The sequence below is a fragment of the Bidens hawaiensis genome, unplaced genomic scaffold, assembly GCF_021521415.1.
Source record: "Bidens hawaiensis isolate Kalapana, Puna unplaced genomic scaffold, B.hawaiensis_p1.1 tig00073957_1, whole genome shotgun sequence".
NCBI lineage: Eukaryota > Viridiplantae > Streptophyta > Magnoliopsida > Asterales > Asteraceae > Bidens > Bidens hawaiensis.
In genome coordinates this window covers 17,124-36,811 of record NW_027502849.1, presented here as the reverse complement: position 1 = coordinate 36,811, position 19,688 = coordinate 17,124, and the positions used below count along the sequence as shown (strand labels likewise).

General features: G+C 37.3%; 2 protein-coding genes across 2 annotated transcripts; both read right to left on the bottom strand.

Moving 5' to 3' along the window:
* Nucleotides 1–4,469: 4,469 nt before the first annotated feature.
* On the bottom strand, nt 4,470–5,408 carry LOC143606268 (protein FAR1-RELATED SEQUENCE 3-like). Its single transcript, XM_077082090.1, has 2 exons — nt 4,851–5,408; nt 4,470–4,763 (listed from the first exon to the last, which is right to left on the bottom strand). Exons 1-2 carry the CDS (start codon nt 5,406–5,408, stop codon nt 4,470–4,472), a joined length of 852 nt encoding a protein of 283 aa, XP_076938205.1.
* A 488-nt stretch (nt 5,409–5,896) lies between these two features.
* On the bottom strand, nt 5,897–11,316 carry LOC143606267 (protein FAR1-RELATED SEQUENCE 5-like). The gene is made up of 4 exons (XM_077082089.1): nt 11,181–11,316; nt 6,931–7,026; nt 6,052–6,847; nt 5,897–5,969 (listed from the first exon to the last, which is right to left on the bottom strand). The coding sequence occupies exons 1-4, from the start codon at nt 11,314–11,316 to the stop codon at nt 5,897–5,899; spliced, it is 1,101 nt and encodes a 366-aa protein (XP_076938204.1).
* Between the last annotated feature and the right edge of the window lie 8,372 nt (nt 11,317–19,688).

Sequence of the window (19,688 nt, the reverse complement as noted above, 5' to 3'; positions counted from 1 at the left end):
CAATTTGGAGGGACATGGATGTAACTTTTGTTTTTATATCATAAAACAAAACAAACCCTAACCCTAACTCCTACCAGCAGCCGATCGCAGCTAAGACCCCCCCCCCCTTACTCGTTTTTCTTCTTCCCAACCAAGTTTCAGCCGTGAAAACTTCAATTCAAGGTCGGTTTTATGATTCCCCATGTCTTTTACCCCTTAATTGATCATATTAACGCTCTTATTGGTTGTTAAGATTGAGTTTTGATGATAACAGTTTGCTGACAGATTTGTATACGTTTATTTGAGGGTATGTAACGCGATGTTAATCCATTGTTTTTGATCGATACTTGATTCCATAATTTCTACTTTGAGTCTAGTTTCCAGAAAGCTATAATACGTAATTTTTGGACGAGATTTGAATGGTTTTTATGAATTTATAAAATCGAGTGTCAAAGCTGATGCGGGATGACGGATTCTGGTATGTCTTCCCGACGTCATAAACTTTTTTCGACAAGTCTAAATTTGTTGGTTCCACTTCTGGAAGTTAGTATTTTGAGTTAAGAACCAAACCCAATTGGTATCGTTTAATTTGGTTCGGTAATGAATTTTATAAAATTAAAACCATTTTGTTGCGCACTGAAATAGCTGCACGTACCTTGCTGTGTTGGAGGAATTTTATAATTTTTGTGTCCAATAGAAAAATATAATAAAAATATTTTTATAAACCTACGACATTTATTAAAGTCTGGTAAAAATTTAATAATTTATTTCTAAGGTTATCCTATGTAATTAAATGCATCTTCGCATGCTAAAATCTACACGTTTTACTCGTTATTAATCGATAAGTTCGTTTTAGGCTTAACCGGTGGATTTGGTTAGTTGAAAGGTTTTTGGGGCTGAGGTAAAGTAATTGGGCCAACGTGTTGGGCCTTGGGCCAAGGTGTTGGGCCTTGGGCCAACGTGTTGTGCTTGAACGGCCCATTAGGCAAAAGTGTTCTTACGGTCTAGTTTAGTAACGCGTTGTGTACTATTTACAGGACCTTACTTGTGAGTGTGCACTTAGGAATTTCCTAGCTCGTTGCAGGTGTTCGATCGATTTCAGGTGAGTTCATGATGCCCTTTTTACTCTTTTACGTTTTGGGCTAGCATACACACTGAAATCCAATTTTATACGATTTTACCCGTTACAACTATTTGAATGGTACTACATGGTCTCACTCGTGATTGTGCATTTGGAAAGTTATATTTGAATTATTTTATATGCTTTATGATATTTTAGACTCGTTTATGGTCTTGTATCCTTTGAAGTTACATACCTTATTAATGGTCTAGACTCGAGGATGTTAATAGACTTGGTAGTAAATGAATATGAGTAGACCTATTTACTTAGTTCCCGTATGGGTTGATATATATATAGATATATATATATGTATGTATGTATGTATGTATGTATGTATGTATGTATGTATGTATGGGTATGTGTCACCTTATAGCCTACGGTTGTGTGATGATATTTAGTTCCTCGTGACTAAGAATGATGTGAGTAGGCTTATTGATGTGTTTGTGCATGGTGATTCACGGCCGGGTCAAATATATTACTCGGGTTGTACCCGTGGTGGAGAGGCCCGTGTGACGTGATCATCATTTTGGCGGGTCAAATATATTACTCGGGTTTTAAAATTCCATGGTGGAGAGGCCCGTTGAATGTTGAGCCGCGATCGGGTCAAATATAATACTCGGGTTATACCCATGGTGGAGAGGCCCGTATCACGTGCTTGGAATGTTGAGCCGCGATCGGGTCAAATATATTACTCGGGTTGTACCCGTGGTGGAGAGGCCCGTATCACGTGCTTGGAATGTTGAGCTGTGACTAAGTCAAATATAATACTTGGGTTATACCCGTGGTGGAGAGGCCCGTATCACATGCTTGGAATGTTGAGTTGTGACCGAGTCAAATATATTACTCGGGTTTGACCCGTGATGGAGAGGCTCGTGTCACATGCTTAGGTCTTACCGCGTCCGGGTCAAATATTTTACTCGAGTCTTGACTCGTGGTGGAGAGGCCCGTGTACGTGTGTTCGACGATGAATGTATTACTTGGTGAATTATATTATATATTTTATTTTTATCCTCTCTATTGTTTATAATTATAACTTTGAAATCAAGTATGAATTATTGTTTATAATAAACTTGAACTCACTCAGCTCAAGCTGACTTTGTGTGTATGTTAGATTGACTTTCAGGTTAAGAAGTGGATGCTACCGCTTGGACGTGCTGGATGCTACTCGGGAGGTTGAAGGCATTTATGGTCAAGGATTTCAAATAAAACGAATACTTTATTTACAATTGATTTTGGACACCTGTACCCGTGTTTTGGGATTTTTAATACTTAAACTTTTCCGCTGTTATTTACTCTGAACTGGTTTTAAATACAAAAAATTGTTGGGTTTTAAATTTTTGTGAAATTTTCCCGGGATTCGGGGTCTTACACTAAACACCCACTAGGTTGGAGATAAAATGGCAGACATGAAACAACTATGAAGATGTTGGGAAATATGTCTTATGCGGCATATGGAGACATTCATGGGGGAGAAAGATTGGGATTGTGGGCTAAGTGAGGATTTTAGTACACAAAAGAAGCAGGTTGAAAGTTTAAGGGTTAAGTATGCAGCGAAGATCTTGTTGTCAGACGTTAACAAGAAAAGGGATGCCATTTGGGAAGTTATAAATTTTGAGTGATGTGGGTTTTTTGTTTGAAAGAAAAAACTAGTGTGAAGGATGTTTTGGTAAAATGTTGGTGTCGGTCGCTTAGTTAGTTTTTTATGATTATCTAATTTTAACTTTATTTTTTGTTTCGGTAAAACGTTGGACGAAACGTAGAAGAAAGTTTTTTTTATGGTAACAATTTGTTTAATATATATGTTGGTACGTAGATATGTTGCGAGCGGCGTGGTTCATTGTGTTGTTAAAGTTATCCGTAATTAAAGTGATGACGTGTTGCACCATATTCCGTCTATGTGGACAATTTGTTTTGGTATCATATTTCAAATGCAAAGTACCTACACAGGGTTATTTAGTATGTTTTGTTTGAGTGATGTTGTTTGTGACTTACTGCTTGTTGTTAACAAAAAATAATAAGAGTGTTCAAAACCATTTTAGATGGTTGGCATTAAATTTGAGAATGAAAATTTAAGTTAACGCGGTTATCAAGTTGGTTTCAAAGTGTGTAGGATTATCGTAGACAACTAGTGTTTTGGGATGTAGGAACGACTTAGGTATCTTTGTTGACATAAACATTCACGGGAAAAATAGATGGAAAGTGCCTACACATGACTTGGCATCGAGTGTAGGTATAACACCAACAAAAAGAAGGATAACGAGTTAATACAAATTTTTTTTGATAGTGCTTACACATGACTTGGAAAAAAAGATGGAAGCTACCTAGACATAACTTGGCTTCGTGTGTAGGTATAATACCAACAAAAAGAAGGATAACAAGTTAATACAGTTTTTTTTATAGTGCCTACACATGACTTGGCATCATGTGTAGGTATAACACCAACAAAAAGAAGGATAACGGGTTAATATAAAATTTTTTTGATAGTGCTTACACATGACTTGGAAAAAAAGATGGAAGCTACCTAGACATAACTTGGCTTCGTGTGTAGGTATAACACCAACAAAAAAGGATAACAAGTGAATACAATTTTTTTTTATGGTGCCTACACATGACATGGAAAAAAATACAGAAAGTGCCTACACATGACTTGGCATCGTGTGTGGGTATAACACAAAAAGAACGTTTGTTTTCCAAATCGTGTGTGACTTGGCATCCTTTTTACTGATTTGCTGCTTTAAAATGGTAAATGAGAAAACATGTTTAAGGAGTATTATACAAGTACCAAACGTTCTCGTTGAAAATGTAAAGTTTGTAAATAAACTTTATTGTTTAAAACTGTGGAAAACAAAAATGAGTATACTCTGTGCCTTAAAAAGGCGCTACATTAAGCTGATGAAAAAAGCACACGACTTGTTGTTTTACCAAAGATGATAAACAAAAACAAAAATGACAAATTAATCGGAACTCGACGAGTAGTATTCCTCTCCCTCATCTTCTGAACCGTCTTCGTCATCTGTGGTTTCGTTATCGTCAGAGCTGTCTTCGTAAATGCCTTTTTCTCTCCATAACTTCCTTCTCAATTCCCTTTCCTTTCGAACTTTCTCACAGTTGCGAGAGTCATAGTCGCGCACCAACTTTTTACACGTCTTACACTCCCTTCTGTGTTTCTTCCTGTTTTTCTTTTTAGCCTTTTTGCTAGGCCCAATCTTACGCCTGCGTTTACCCAAACCCTTAATTCGTATTCCATTCGGTGCGGTTACAGATATAGTTTCAGGTTCTGTAACTCCAAGCAAATATTGTATTATGATTGACTTGTTGTTACATGCAGGTTCATTGGGAATGTCTTGCCAGATTTTGTCCTTCATTTTTTTCATTTGGTCAACCATATGTCCCCACGTGCACGATCAGTGCATAGGTTGGCTAAGTTGAGAATCTCATGTCGTAGTTTAGACTTTTCATCAAGAGGAAAATCGTATCGGTATTCAATGTTGAACAAGTCAGATGTTAGTACGTCAGTCTTCCAGCGCGTATGAATGTACCTATCGAGTATTTTCTCAATAAGATCTGTCTTGAACACGTAAAATACATGTCTGCATAGGTAACCAATTCGAGTAAACAACATAAACGAACATTTAAATGAGTTTTCTTCTGTGTTGTTAGTTAACTACATAAGACAATACGATAGTTATTGGTACAGTAAAACATGAGAATGTGTAAATATGACGAGTGGTTAACGTTTGTGGGACAATACCTTAAACTCACCAACCAATCTTTTATCTTTGTCGATATGCTTAACAAAGTGAGTCTTCGTTTCGTTAACAGACTCGACTCGCTCACGAGAGCAACGATAAAGCCCTTCGTAGATCTCTTCTTGAACATCTTTGAAAATAGTTTCCATGTACACTTGCGAAGCATGAAGTTCAAATGGCAACTGGGTCAACATCGGAGGTAACGTTGTTGTAGTATCGTACTGCAGTTGTCGTTGAACAAAACGTTGAGCGTTCAGAGCTTGTTCAAAGCAAAGCATGAACTGAACAAGTGTTTTGCCTTCACTAGAATAGACTTTGAACTGTGAGTTACAAATCTCACATCGAGCTGTGGTTTTCGTCAAACAACATATCGGTAACTCTCTGAAGTAAGCAGGGACCCATTGGTGACGTATAGCGTACATGTTGGTCAGCCACTTGTTACCGGATAAATCGTAGTCGTTGATCATTTCATGCCATCTTTGTTCAAAAGTCTCTGGCTTTATGAAGACGTTCCATACAAGCTTATGGACATGATATTTTATCTCATTATTACGCTCCATTTCTCATTTAAGCTGTGTATGAAAAAAAAGTTAATGTTAATAAAATTTGAAATAAGCTGGAGGAAAATAAAGTTATTAAAGAGTGTCTGTGTAGGCTGTTCCAAAACCAACTATTTATCAGGTGCAAAATGACTTGATGTTCGAAATATAATGCGATGACAAGTTGCAAATTGAGTGTTATCAGTCAATATGTGTTTCCTACATTCTGTATGTTCCTACATTTGACAGTTTACTACATAAATTGTGGTTTTGAAAATCGTTTATATTGCCTGTTAAGTTGAACATGTTGAGGCTGCATAATGTAATTACCTTCGAAGGGATTTTGTCGGTCACATGCCACATGCATAGTCTGTGATGTGAATCAGTCAAAATGGCAGACACAGCCTGCTTCATAGCTGGATCTTGGTCTGTCAAAACCAACTAAGGCTGCTTGCCATGATTCTTGATGAAGAATAACCATTTATACGAGTCAATTCGCTCGTTAGATATTAACCCTGCCCAAACGTCAAACATTTTTTATGGCAATCTACACCTGTGAAGGGGACAAAAATCATTGAATACCTACAATAATAAATAATGCTATTAATAAGTTAATTAATGGAAGTAATTGACTCTATCATACGTAATAATATTGAAAAGTAACCTGTTAGTATAGTAAGTAGCGTCGAATGCTAAAACACCGCCAAATAACTTGTAGTTGCTTCTGGATATAGCATCCGCCCAAAACATACTTCTTAGCTCTCCATCTTCAGCAAGGTACTCGAAAAAGTTGTTTTTGAAATGGAGGCTGCTAGTACTTAACTTATTGATAACCATCTGCGCGTCCTCTGCAATAAAACACCTAACATCTCGAATATGGTTCTTCCAGTCATCCTTAGTTCCTCGTACAAGGTGCTGGCCACCCTTCAAAGAGTTTCGGACACGATGAGCTTTTGTTGGACCGAACCCCATTGATTGGAGTCCTTGAATGAACTCCTTATCTGAGAAATCTAGCTGTCTTTTACCTCTAGTTAGGTCTGTATTATGCTCACTGGCAAGCCCATGATTATGGGGCTCGTTAAAGTGATATAAACTGTATGTTTCTAAGCCCTCTAAGACTTTAATGTTAAGTCTTATACATGCACCGCAACCCATATGTTTACTCTTGGTGTTGCGTCGATTTGAAGATGATTTGGCATTTGAAGTGTCAATTGGTTTGAAACGCCGATTACCATTTCTAGAGAAAACAATGTACCTATGCAAAGGAACACCATTTGTATAGGTTTTTGTTGAGAACCTTATTTCAAAACCGGCTTTCTCTGCGTAGGACTTGTACATGGTGAAAACATCTTCCCAACGGTTAAATGCTACGTCTTTTTTAGGTTTTAAAGCTGTGTTGACCCTCGGGATCCAGTACTTTGTTCCGTCCGGGGAGAAGTAAAAATTATGGTCCACCGTCTCTAAAACATTGGAAAAAAATTAAAAACAATTAACATGATAAGTGTTAACAATTGTAAAAAAAAACTTTGAGTTCTGTTCTTACGTTCGTTACTAATATCTTGCTGCGAGCTTGTGTCGTCGATGGATGCAATGTTAACGGCTGGCGAACTTTGTGTGGTGTTGGTAAGAACCGTAGATGCTGTTGAGAATGTATAAAAAAAACATAAAACAAAATAAAAATATCAAAAGACATAACTTTAAAAAGGTAAAAAAAATTACCAACTATATTTTGGTTTTATTCCTATGGAATAAAAACACACGTAGTCACTAAGCTACATCTAATTTACAAACATCAACAATGGGGCCATCAACAATAACCTAACCACGCTACAAAACGTCAACAACAACCTACAAAAAACCATAAGGAAACAAGGATATATAAATAACCTACATACGAATAATCACGAACCTACATACTATAAAACCGTCAACAACCAACCTGTAATTATTATAAATCAACAACCTGCACTTACTATATTAAAACACTAAAACCTTAAATACAAAAGATAACGAACCTACATATACAATAAAAACATCAACAAGAACAAGCACTTACTATAAAACATCAACAATGATCTACACAAACCCATAACCAAACAAGGACATTATAATAACCTACACAAGCGTATATCACTAACCTGAACATACTATATAAACATAAACAATAACATGAGTAATGGTAATCATTTAAACAAACAACAAGAAATAAACTACAGAAACTTGTATGGCCAATAATAAACTGTTATCAACAAAAAAACCTTAACAATGTGATGTTGACTGACTTATGGACACAGTCCGCTTAGAGGTTGACGGGTTATCCATTGCTTCAAAGAAATTTTAAAAATTGTATAATGCAGGTAATAATGTATAATGCAGGTAATGAATGGTTTATATAGATCATGTACAAGTTATTAGTTTTGATCCTTCATAAATAAATTCAAATCACGTTCATAACAAAAATGATACTCAACAAGTAATGGAATTGATATAGTATCATTCTAAAAAGGAATAAGGGAAAAAAATCAGTAGAATGAATAAAGAAAATCATGGTTATTATAAGTAATTGTGAAGATTTGAATTAATTAGAATTCAAAAACCTAAATTACCATGTTAATCTGCGCCTAACATAAGTTTAGTGAAGACATTATTTGATAATAACTTGTGGTGAATGAAGATGGAGTTCAACACAATCGATCGGAAAATATGTACGGGTCTTAATGTAGGAAGATTGTTGTTATGAAGGACACGATCTGGGATTGATAGTTTTGAATATAAACTGAAGTACAAGATAGGAGAATTGATTTTTGTTTTGATTTTGATTATAATTGTGGATAAGGATCTGGGATTTTGATTCTTACGTTAATATAACAAATTGGTTGATAATTGAAATAGTTTTTATATAAATTGCATTTTTCCATTTACTATACTACCCCTATATTTAATTAAAAGAAAATAAAAAAACTAAAAATCTGATTGGCTGAATGGACTTCTCACACTTCTCACAAAAACTTGACTTCTCTCCTGAACTTAAGCCTATATATATATATATATATATATATAACATCCAAATAATAACATTAAGGTCGAACACGCGTACGACCCAAGCACGTGATACGAGATTTTAGGGACCCGTTATGATGATAATGCCACACGAGCCGCCCCCCTTAATGGCTTTCCATGGTCCGCCACGGGATTTTAGAACCTGAGGAGTATAGTTTGGCCCGGCCAAGATCATCATGCACGCAACATTCCATCCGATGGTGATCATACCACACGAGCCTCCCCACTTACGGGCTTTCCAGGGCCAGCCACAGGATTTTATAACCTGAGTAGTATAGTTTGGCCTGGCCAAGATCACCACCCACCGTATGCAAACACAAAGTAGGCATACGCAATAATAACAAATTAACATCACTAATCAAAGGACATAAAGTAACACATGCGTAAACATACGTATATATTATTCCAAGAAATACCATACTGCAAGTAAGCCTATGGGCCATAATGTAACACATGTGTATACATACATAAATGTCATCCCAAGATATACCATAATCAAAGTATGCCTATGCAAAAACATTTAAACGGTTTATCAAGCAAAATCAGTTAGGTGTGTATGCTAGCCCAAAACTTGAAAAGAGTAAAAAGGGGCATCATGAACTCACCTGGCATGAGAAACACAAGCACCACAAGCTAGAGAATCCCTAATGATTTCCACAACTCACACGCCTGTTGGATTATACACAATAATTACTAACGATACCTAATGGACTCGTTTGTCCTACGAGGTATTCTAACATGGTTTGAGTTACCTACGTCTCATTCTTACCAATTTCAATTACAACAGCCCCCGGGGCCTTATATTTACCAAGATCACCCTTAGATAGTCCCGGAAATAAAGAATTCCCAAATTGCCCCCGGAAGTGCTAGGTGAGACGAAGATGCGCGCTTAAGAGTTGTTTAGGCACTTAACATCCAACTCCGCCCCGTGTGGGCCAACTTTGATAAAATCATATTCTACTAGCCCACACAACACTACACGAGTTGGATAGGTCGGTAACTCGCAAGCAAAACGCACCAACTATCAAATACACGTGAATTCGCGTTGTAACGACCCGTTTGAGTAACCGACAACCAATTCAGCCCCAATATTAAAAAAAATAATTTTCCAACAGCCCGTATATCAAAACCGAAGCTACCCGTACTGAATTGGTTGTTAATCACTTCAAACCTCGCATTAAACGCAACAATTCACTATTCTAGACAACCTAACACTAGCTTTCAATCTACCACTAGTTAACCAATCAAACGAACACCAATGCACACGATTTTAAAGTATGTTACATTGGACATACCTAAGATGATTATGGAGCAAGAATCTCAATCAAAACAGGCGCGAAAGTGTTCAAAAGGACAGCCACCGGTTAAGCCTTAAACGAAAGTATCGATCAATAACTAGTATGACATGCAGATTTTAGCATGCAAAGATGTATTTTATTACATAGGAAAACCATATAAATATTATGAAATTTTTATCAGAGTTTGATAAATTCTTAGGCTTTTAAAAATATTTTTTTATATGTTTCCAATGCACACAAAAATCATAAAAATTTTTCCAACACAGAAAGGTACGTGCAGCTATTTCAGTGCGCAACAAAAGTTTTTTATTTGTTCAAAAATCAATACCAAACCAAATTAAACGATTCCATTTGTATTGGGATCCTAACTCAAAATGTGAACTTTCAGAAGTGGAATCAACCAATTTGGATTTGTCAAAAAAGAGTTATGATGTCGGGAAGACCGACCATAATCCGTCACCCCGCATCAGCTTTGACACACGTTTTTATAAAATCATAAAAACCATTCAAATCTCGTCCATAAATTACAAATTATACCTTTCTGGAAACTAGACTCAAAGTAGAATATTATAAAATCAAGAATCGATCAAAAACACTCAATTTTTATTGAGGTACATGCCAAACAATAAACGAGTACGAATCTGTCAGCAACTGTTTTAATTAAAACTCAAACCCTAACATGTTTATGACATCTATAGGGTTCAATAAAAGGTTTTCATGGTGATAAAGATGATCCTTGATGTAATACTAACCTTGAATTGGAGTTTGGCTCCATAGAATGGCTGGAAAGATAACCATGGTGGGGTTTCTCTCTTGCTCCGATCGATTGTACGTAGGAGGGAGGGAGGGAGGGAGACAAGGTTAGGGCTTATTAAATTAAAATGTTACACATAGGCCCTCAAACTTGTAAAACGTAATATTTTGGACCGAAAGTTAATTAATATGACTTACAAGAATGGCTAGGAAGTTCCTGAAGAATGCCAGATCGATCCCGATTAATATATAAACTCAACAACGTGCATGTCAATAAACGAAAGTTAGCGGGTGTTACATACTAAACTAGCATTCAAGGAATAAGAGGTGATGTTTTGAGCAAAGTGATGGATAAATGGACTTTCAAAACGTATTACAAGGCTCTGACTTAGAAAGATGAAACCCTGGCTTTTAAAAAAACATTTATAAACGATCGAGCCAATTAACGAAATTTACGGGCGTTACAAGTGTACCCTCCTTACAATGGGATTCGTCCCCGAATCCCGCCAAGACAGGAAATACTGCGTGTAGAGCTTCATCATATCATCCTCGAGTTCCCAAGTATCCTCGGAACCCTCACGGTGCCCCCACTGCACCTTCACCTGACTAACCACCTCATTCCTCAAACGCCTTTCCTATCAGTCAAGAATGGCGATAGGCTCCTCTATATAACTCAGCTTACTGTCGAGTTCAATGACCCCAAGAAACACTCGTGCCTTCTTGTCGGCCAAACATTTCCTTAGATGTGACACATGGAATGTAGGATGAATCCCAGCAAGCTCATCAGGTAAATCCAATCTATAAGCTACCTCCCCCATCACAGGACAAGACACGGAACGGACCTAAGAATCTCGGACTAAGTTTCCCCCGCTTATGAAAGCGAATGATACCTTTCCAAGGAGAGACCTTTAGCATAACCTGATCGTCGGCCTCGAACACAATAGGCCTTCCCCTTTTATTAGCATAGGACTTTTGCCGGTCCTGAGCGACCTTCATAAAAGCCTTAATCTATCAACTTTTTTTTTGTTTTTCTTTTTGTCGCATCATTAACCAGCTCTAAACAACCCAATTGTTTATGACCAATGGAGCCCCAACAGACAGAAGTCCTACACCTACGCCCGTACAACATCTCAAACAGTGTATCCCAATAGTGGCGTGGTAACTGTTGGTATAAGAAAATTCAACCAATGACAAATGATAATCCCAACTACCACCAAAGTCGGTAACTCAAGCCCGTAACATATCCTCGAGAGTTTATATGGCCCTCTCGGATTGACAATCATTATACTTCGCCCCGTCGCCAATGACATACAACAACTTTGCTGCATATCTACTTCCTTTTGCTCGAAGAATTACTTTAAACTCCTATGATCGATGCAAATGACACAAGGAATAACATGTATATACGGTTTCCATAACTTAAGCATAAACACGACCGCCGACAGTTTCAGAAAGCTACGAATTTCAGATGGTAACTTAGGAGATTCCCACCTATTTATGGCTTCCACCTATGAAGGATCTACCAAGATGCCATTTGGGTTAATAACATGACCCAAGGATTAAACCTCGCGTAACCAGAAAGAGCGCTTAGAAAAGTTCCCGTATAACTTGTTTCCTCCCAAAGCATCCAAAAACTTCAGTGAGGTGACGAGCGTGATCGCGCCTTTGGAATACATGAGAATGTCATCGATGAAAACAATAACAGAACGGTCAAGCATCGGCCTACACACCTGGTTCACAAGATCCACGAAAGCTGTCGGTGCATTGGTCAAACCAAAAGACATCACGAGGAATTCATAAGGTCTAGAGCGAATGTGGAAAGAGGTCTTAGGGATATCTTGCTCCCGAATTTTCATCTAATGATACTCCTACCTAAGGTCGATCCTCGAGAACCAACTAGCTCGTTGGAGCTGATCTAATAAATCATCAATCCTGATTGCAAGTAATACCTAATTAACATCACTAATCATAGGCCATAAAGTAACACATGCGTAAACATACGTATGTATTATTCCAAGAAATACCATACTGCAAGTAAGCCTATGGGCCAAAAGGTAACACATGTGTATACATACATAAATGTCATCCCAAGATATACCATAATTCAAGTACGCCTATGCAAAATCATTTAAACGGTTTATCAAGCAAAATCAGTTAGGTGTGTATGCTAGCCCAAAACTTGAAAAGAGTAAAAAGGGGCATCATGAACTCACCTGACACGAGGCACACAAGCACCACGAGCTAGAGAATCCCTAATAATTTCTACAACTAACACGCCTGTCGGATTATAAACAATAATTACTAACGATACCGAATGGAATCGTTGTCCTATGAGGTGTTCTAACATGGTTTTAGTTACCTACGCCTCATCCTTACCAATTTCAATTACAACAGCCCCCGGGGCCTTATATTTACCAAGATCACCCTTAGATAGTCCCGGAAATAAAGAATTTCCAAATTACCCGCGGAAGTGCTAGGTGAGACGAAGATGCGAATTTAAGAGTTGTTTACGCACTTAACATCCAACTCCGCCCCGTGTAGGCCAACTTTGATAAAATCATAGCCTACTAGCCCACACGACACTACACGAGTTGGGTGGGTTGGTAACTCGCAAGCACAACCCACCAACTATCAAATAAACGTGAATTCGCGTTGTACCGACCCGTTTGAGTAACCGACAACCAATTCAGCCCCAATACTAAAAAAATAATTTTCCAACAGCCCGTATATCAAACCGAAGCTACCCGAATGGAATTGGTTGTTAATCAGTTCAAACCTCATGTTAAACGCAACAATTCACTATTCTAGACAACCGAACACTAACGTTCAATCTACCACTAGTTGACCAATCAAACGAATACCAATGCACACGATTTTAAAGTATGTTACCTCGGACATACATAAGAAGATTACGGAGCAAGAATCTCAATCAAAACAGCCCCGAAAGTGTTCAAAAGGAAAGCCACCGGTTAAGCCTTAAACGAAAGTATCGATCAATAACTAGTATAACATGCAGATTTTAGCATGCAAAGATGTATTTTATTACATAGGAAAACCCATAGAAATATATTATGAAATTTTTATAAGAGTTTGATAAATGCTTAGGCTTTTAAAAAAAAATTTATATTTTTCCAATGCACACAAAAATCATAAAAAAATCCTCCATCACCGAAAGGTACGTGCAGCTATTTCAGTGTGCAGCAAAAGTGTTTTATTTGTTTAAAAATCAATACAAAACCAAATTAAACGATTCCAATTGTATTGGGATCCTAACTCAAAATTTGAACTTTCAGAAGTTGAATCAACCAATTTGGATTTGTCAAAAAAGAGTTATGATGCGGGAAGACAGACCATAATCCGTCACCCCACATCAGCTTTGACATACGTTTTATAAAATCATAAAAACCATCCAAATCTCGTCTAAAAATTACAAATTATATGTTTCTGGAAACTAGACTCAAAGTAGAATATCATGGAATCAAGAATCAATCAAAAACAATCAATTTTCATCGAGTTATAGGCCAAAAAATATAAACGAGTACGAATCTGTCAGCAATTGTTTCAATCAAAACTCAAACCCTAACATGTTTATGACATTTCTAGTGTTCAATAAAAGGTTTTAATGGTGATAAAGACGATCCTTGATGTAATACTAACCGTGAATTGGAGTTTGGCTCCATAGAATGGCTGGAAAAATAACCATGGTGGGGTTTCTTTCTTGCTCCGATCATACGTAGGAGGGAGGGAGGGAGGCAAGGTTTGGGCTTATTACATTAAAATGTTGCACATAGGCCCTCAAACTTGTAAAACGTAATATTTTGGACTGAAAGTTAATTAATATGACTTAAAAGAATGGCTAGGAAGTCCCTGAAGAATGCCAGATCGATCCCGATTAGTATATAAACTCAACAACGTGCATGCCGTTAAACAAAAGTTAGCGGGTGCTACATACTAGATTAGCCTTCAAGGAATAAAAGGTGATGTTTTGGGCAAAGCGATGGATAAATTAACTTTCAAAACGTATTACAAGGCTCAGACTTAGAAAGATGAAACCCCGGCTTTTAAACAAACATTTATAAACAATCGAGCCGATTAACGAAATTTACAGGCGTTACATTAAAACTCCAATACTTGCACAAACTTCAAGAAAACGGACCTCGGAACTTCCCGGAAAAGCTAGCACACTTCCCAACACTAAATGTGTGTTTGTGAATGTGAAAATTGGTGTGAATTGGGCTGAATCCGCAGCTGCCTATTTATAGCCTCGACTTGTGCATCTTCGCGCCGTGCGAAGGTGCTCGGACGGCGCCACAATTTTGCATGTCAATCCTGGAGTAACACGTGTCGACACGTAACCGGATAAGCTTTGAACTGTGTGCCAGCAACTTCGCGATGCGCGAAGTTGTAACCACCAGCATCTTTGCGACACGCAAAGATGCACTTTTCCCATATTTGCTTTTTAAATCCCTGAACTTTTAAAATTGACATTTTTGGCACAAATTTAAATAGAAAATTTCGCGATGTTACATATTAAGATATCATCGATGAGTACTACGACAAACTTGTCAGGATTGGCTTACAAATTCAGTTCGTAAGATTCATGAACTCTATCGGTGCGCTAGTTTGCCCGAAATACATACACTTTTTATTGGATTCGTTGATTGTTACCTTCGTCCAATACACTACACGTCCTTGATGTAACTATTTTAATATGTACTTTTTAACATGGGGTACGAGAGGCATTATATTACCAGGTTTCACTCCCTGTACTTCGATCATTTCTTTATCTAGAAGAGGTATTCTGATAGTTCTGTCCTTACATCCTACTTTCGTTTTGAATTTAAATAACTAGTCCACACTGAGTATTACGCAACAGTTCTCAAATTTCACCATGAGTAAATTGATAAGAAACAGTTAGTTGGTTAGGTTGAGAGGGTAGTTTTGAATAGTATGGTTAACAGTTATAGTCTTTACCTTTAGTGGGTTCTATAGTATAAAGATCTATTAATTTACTAATTAGTATAAGGGGTTTAAGGTAAAAATTTGTAGAAACAAAATTTCTATCAGTACCTGTATTAAATAAAATTAAAGTATACTAGCTAGAACTAAGAATGTACCTATTACTACACTTGCTCTATCCGATTTAATTACAATACGCGACCTCTAGTCGTGTTGGACGTCGATGCTGGTCCTTGAGTTTGTAACTTGATTCAAACTAGGGCAGTCTTCTTGATATGCTCCATACTGCCACACTCATAACAGGCATAAGGGCTTATTATGGGTTAGTTTTGGTGGATTGGTTGTTGTCGGATTAGTTGTGATCGGGGTAGCTATGAATACTAGGGTTGGGATGGTTGATTTATAGTATTCATAATGGTTCTACAGTTACGGGAATAGTGCCCAACCTTTCCACATTTGTGACAAACATTGGTCCAACATTCACCCACATGATGATAACCACATTTCCCACACCTTGTCATCGGTCCGTTTACTTATCTTGATTCACTTCGGAACTGATCATAGTGTAATTTTGTATCTTAGGGCATGCACGTTTATTCGGTTGTCTTCCTTGTAATCTCGCACTATACTCGGTTCGTTTTGTACCAGATGATTCCCCGTGCATTCTCAATATGCCACTTCTAGCCTAGTTAGAAGCTACAATGCCGGCTTGTGACACAGCATTCTCGAAAGTTAAGTGATCAGTTGAGTTAACCAGACTCTTGACTTCGGTGGCCAAACCCTAAATGTAGCATTCAATATATTTAGATTCTGGGGTAACTAACCATGGCATTAAACAGGCCAATTCGTTAAAAAAGTTGGTGTACCCCAAATGATCTGCTCCCTTCATTTCTAAATTCCAAAGTTCTTGTTCTAATTTCTCGATTTTATTTCTTGGGCAAAAGTGTTCCATCATAAGGTTTTTAAGTTCTATCCAAGTCATACGGTTGATTGTATCTTGTCCCAGAATTTGTACAACAGTATTCCACCACATTAAGGCGTGGTCCATAAACGTAGAACATATTTAACAATACAATCTGGTGGACAGTTAGTGATATTGATAATGGATTCAGTCTTTTCGATCCACTTTACCAGTCCATTTGGTCCTTCAGTACCACTAAAATCTATAGGTTTACATAACATGAAGTTCTTAAGTTGATATCCCTTTTGTGGGGGATTTGGGTTGTTACATTCAAGTTCGATGGGGGATTGTTATTATTGAGAGTAGCATTAGTACTCAACGGGGAAGTATTAGTTGTGACAGTGTTAGTATTTATCGGGGGAGCATTTGTAGTTGTATTTGTCTGGGGATTAGTATTCACGGTCGCATCATTGTTTGGCATTTGATTTTTATTCATAGTTGTACGATCCATACTAGATCTGACCAACTGCCGATCCTAACTCCTCTACGTTCTTGACGTTCTTGACAGCCCGTCTTTGTCTCAGTAGAGTCTTTCAGTGGCATGTTTCGGTCCTCTTCCCCATTACTTAGGAAAAGTGAGCCACCGGTTCAGGTACAAGATACTATCATTACCGCCTGGGCAATTAGACATCCAACCCGTAATCGCAACGACCCAATTGCAAGAGCGGAGCTCTACCAACTGAGCTATATCCCTCCGAGCCAAGTGTAGCATGCATGAAGGAGTCAGACGCTTCTTCTATTCTTTTCCCTGGTGCAGCTGGGCCATCCTGGACTTAAACCAAAGACCTCGCCCGTGAAGTAAATCATCGCACCTATGGTCCAACCAATTGGGAGAGAATCAATAGATTCCTTTTCGGGAGCGATTAATACCTACAGCGAATTGTGCTGCTATTACCGAAAGTACCATCTGGAGTTGACGAGCAATCACCTCGGTCACATCTGCCTCAGATAGTATGCTTGTTTTCTTCGGGGTCATTCTATAACGATAACCAATTATACCGCAATTAAAAACAGTTCACTTACACAACTAATTACAAGAGGCATCACATTAACAGGTAATCAAGTATTTCAAAATTCAAATAGCACATATGTATCAGACGGATCTATTCATGCGTCTATATATCAAGGATAGTATATAGATTTAGCCTAACAAAGGCCATTGGTTGTATGCATATATCAAGAGTTGCCATCAAGTGACAAGAAAGTTTAACCCGGTAAGGGGTCAGTATTGTAACGAAAGGTTCAAATTGTCCTCCATATTAACATAGCACACTATTAAATGCTTGCATGGAGTATCGAAAAGATGTTACACACAACAGTATCATACTATCCTTGTGAATCCAAGTACACATTATAACAATCATGAGCATGTCACAACCAGCGCAGCAGTTATTTCGATACAATCCCACCATTGGGCAACTGTTTTTGTCCTGCCTTTACCGTAAGTAGACATCTGACCGTTATGAGTTTAAACAGTGTATTATAAGTTGGAATGTACTTGTACACTCCGCTTGACTTTTGGATGTTATTAATTATAACTATAGAATATTCTTTCACCAGGTCATTCAGTATCCACAAGTATGCTGGGTTTACTAAAAGTGGTAATTTATTAGTTAAGAGTAAGTACGTCCCACACCAGCCAATGCACATCATCGGTCCGTGAGCATGGGGTTCCTCTTCTATAATAAACTGATTGGAGTGACAAAAATATAGGAGTAGTTGAAGAGGGTTCATCAGGGCAGATTATAATAGTGATATAGAAGAGTTTTAAACTACAGTTGGTAAATGGTATATACGGGTGATCACGGTCTATTATATAATCGGGGAATTCGTAAGGCAATTATTAGTTTTATAATTTAATAAATCGGGCTCGCCACTAGGTATTCCCCTAGGAATAGTGTTTGTTCCTGAATAAAAGAAGTGAAAAGATGACCGGAAAGCAATTCAGTTTACTGTTAGAAAACAGGTTTGTAGGGTAAAGATTAGGCCCGAACTAACAAGTGTTATATCTCCTTGAGATGAGTGTATGCAAATCACACCCTCTTCGGTTCTTTTTTGGGCCTTGAATATTACTCCCGATCTGTGGTTCTGTCATACATTAAGATTTAGTTTGGAGTCGATAAAGCATCTTCAGAATTCTAGTTTATAGGCAACACCGGTTCTTTGTCCGACATAAGGCTACCGGATCTCGACATCCTTCGGTACGAGGATTTGTCATATAATAATAATTTTTTATAGCATTGATCAGAGTAAATGATATTATTAATTAGGGAAAACATAAAATATCTTATTTGTTATGACCATATATATATATTAATTATGATAAAATATAGTATTAGTTTTAATAAATTATAATTTTAATTATAATAAGAATTAATATTGATTATAATCAAATATAATATTCGTTACGATAAGATTTAATATTATCGTCAGTACCGTACATACACGTATCCATACAACTTGTTTCAGATAAGCACGTACGCATGTTACATATATATACTCATATCACCTTTTATACACATATGTTGCCATTTTTACCTATCGATATGTTCCGTGACTTCTTCCTGAATTCCCTCGTACAACCAAGTCTGTTATTACGTTCCAGACCATAATAACTCACTAGCCCTTCGAGTTCATCTTGGTATCCATCAGTATATATCATTACTCATTAATAATTTTTCCTAGGGATAATCGAGCCTACGGTTATATTTTAGGTATCCTAAGGGATAACCTATTCCTTTATAACCAATGGCTCTGATACCAACTTCTGTCACACCCCGTTAAGCAATTTGCGGAAGCGCAAACCGGTAATGTAACAGACACCACTGTTATCAAACACATTGTTTATAAAGAAACATTACTAACTAATTTACAATATATTACATTGTTCTAACATCTTTTACAAACTAGGCAAAACTAGTCCGTTAACTACATCACTTCATACTCGCATACTTGCATAAATTTACACGGCCTTGATCACAATCCAAACACATAGCACATAATCAATCTACTTCACGTATCTGTACACCTGAAAAGAATGTTGAAAACAGGTCAACAACGAATAGTTGGTTAGTTTCATAAGTTTTAACGAAATCATTTCCGCGTACCACACAATCATATAGTTTTTATGCACGCGTGCATGTACATATGTATTTACGTTTATATGTATGCACATCTATATGTTTGTATGTACATATGCATGTTTGTATGTTTATGATATAAGTATGAAAAATTACGATGAGATCGTGACTGTTTGTTCGTGCTACGTGC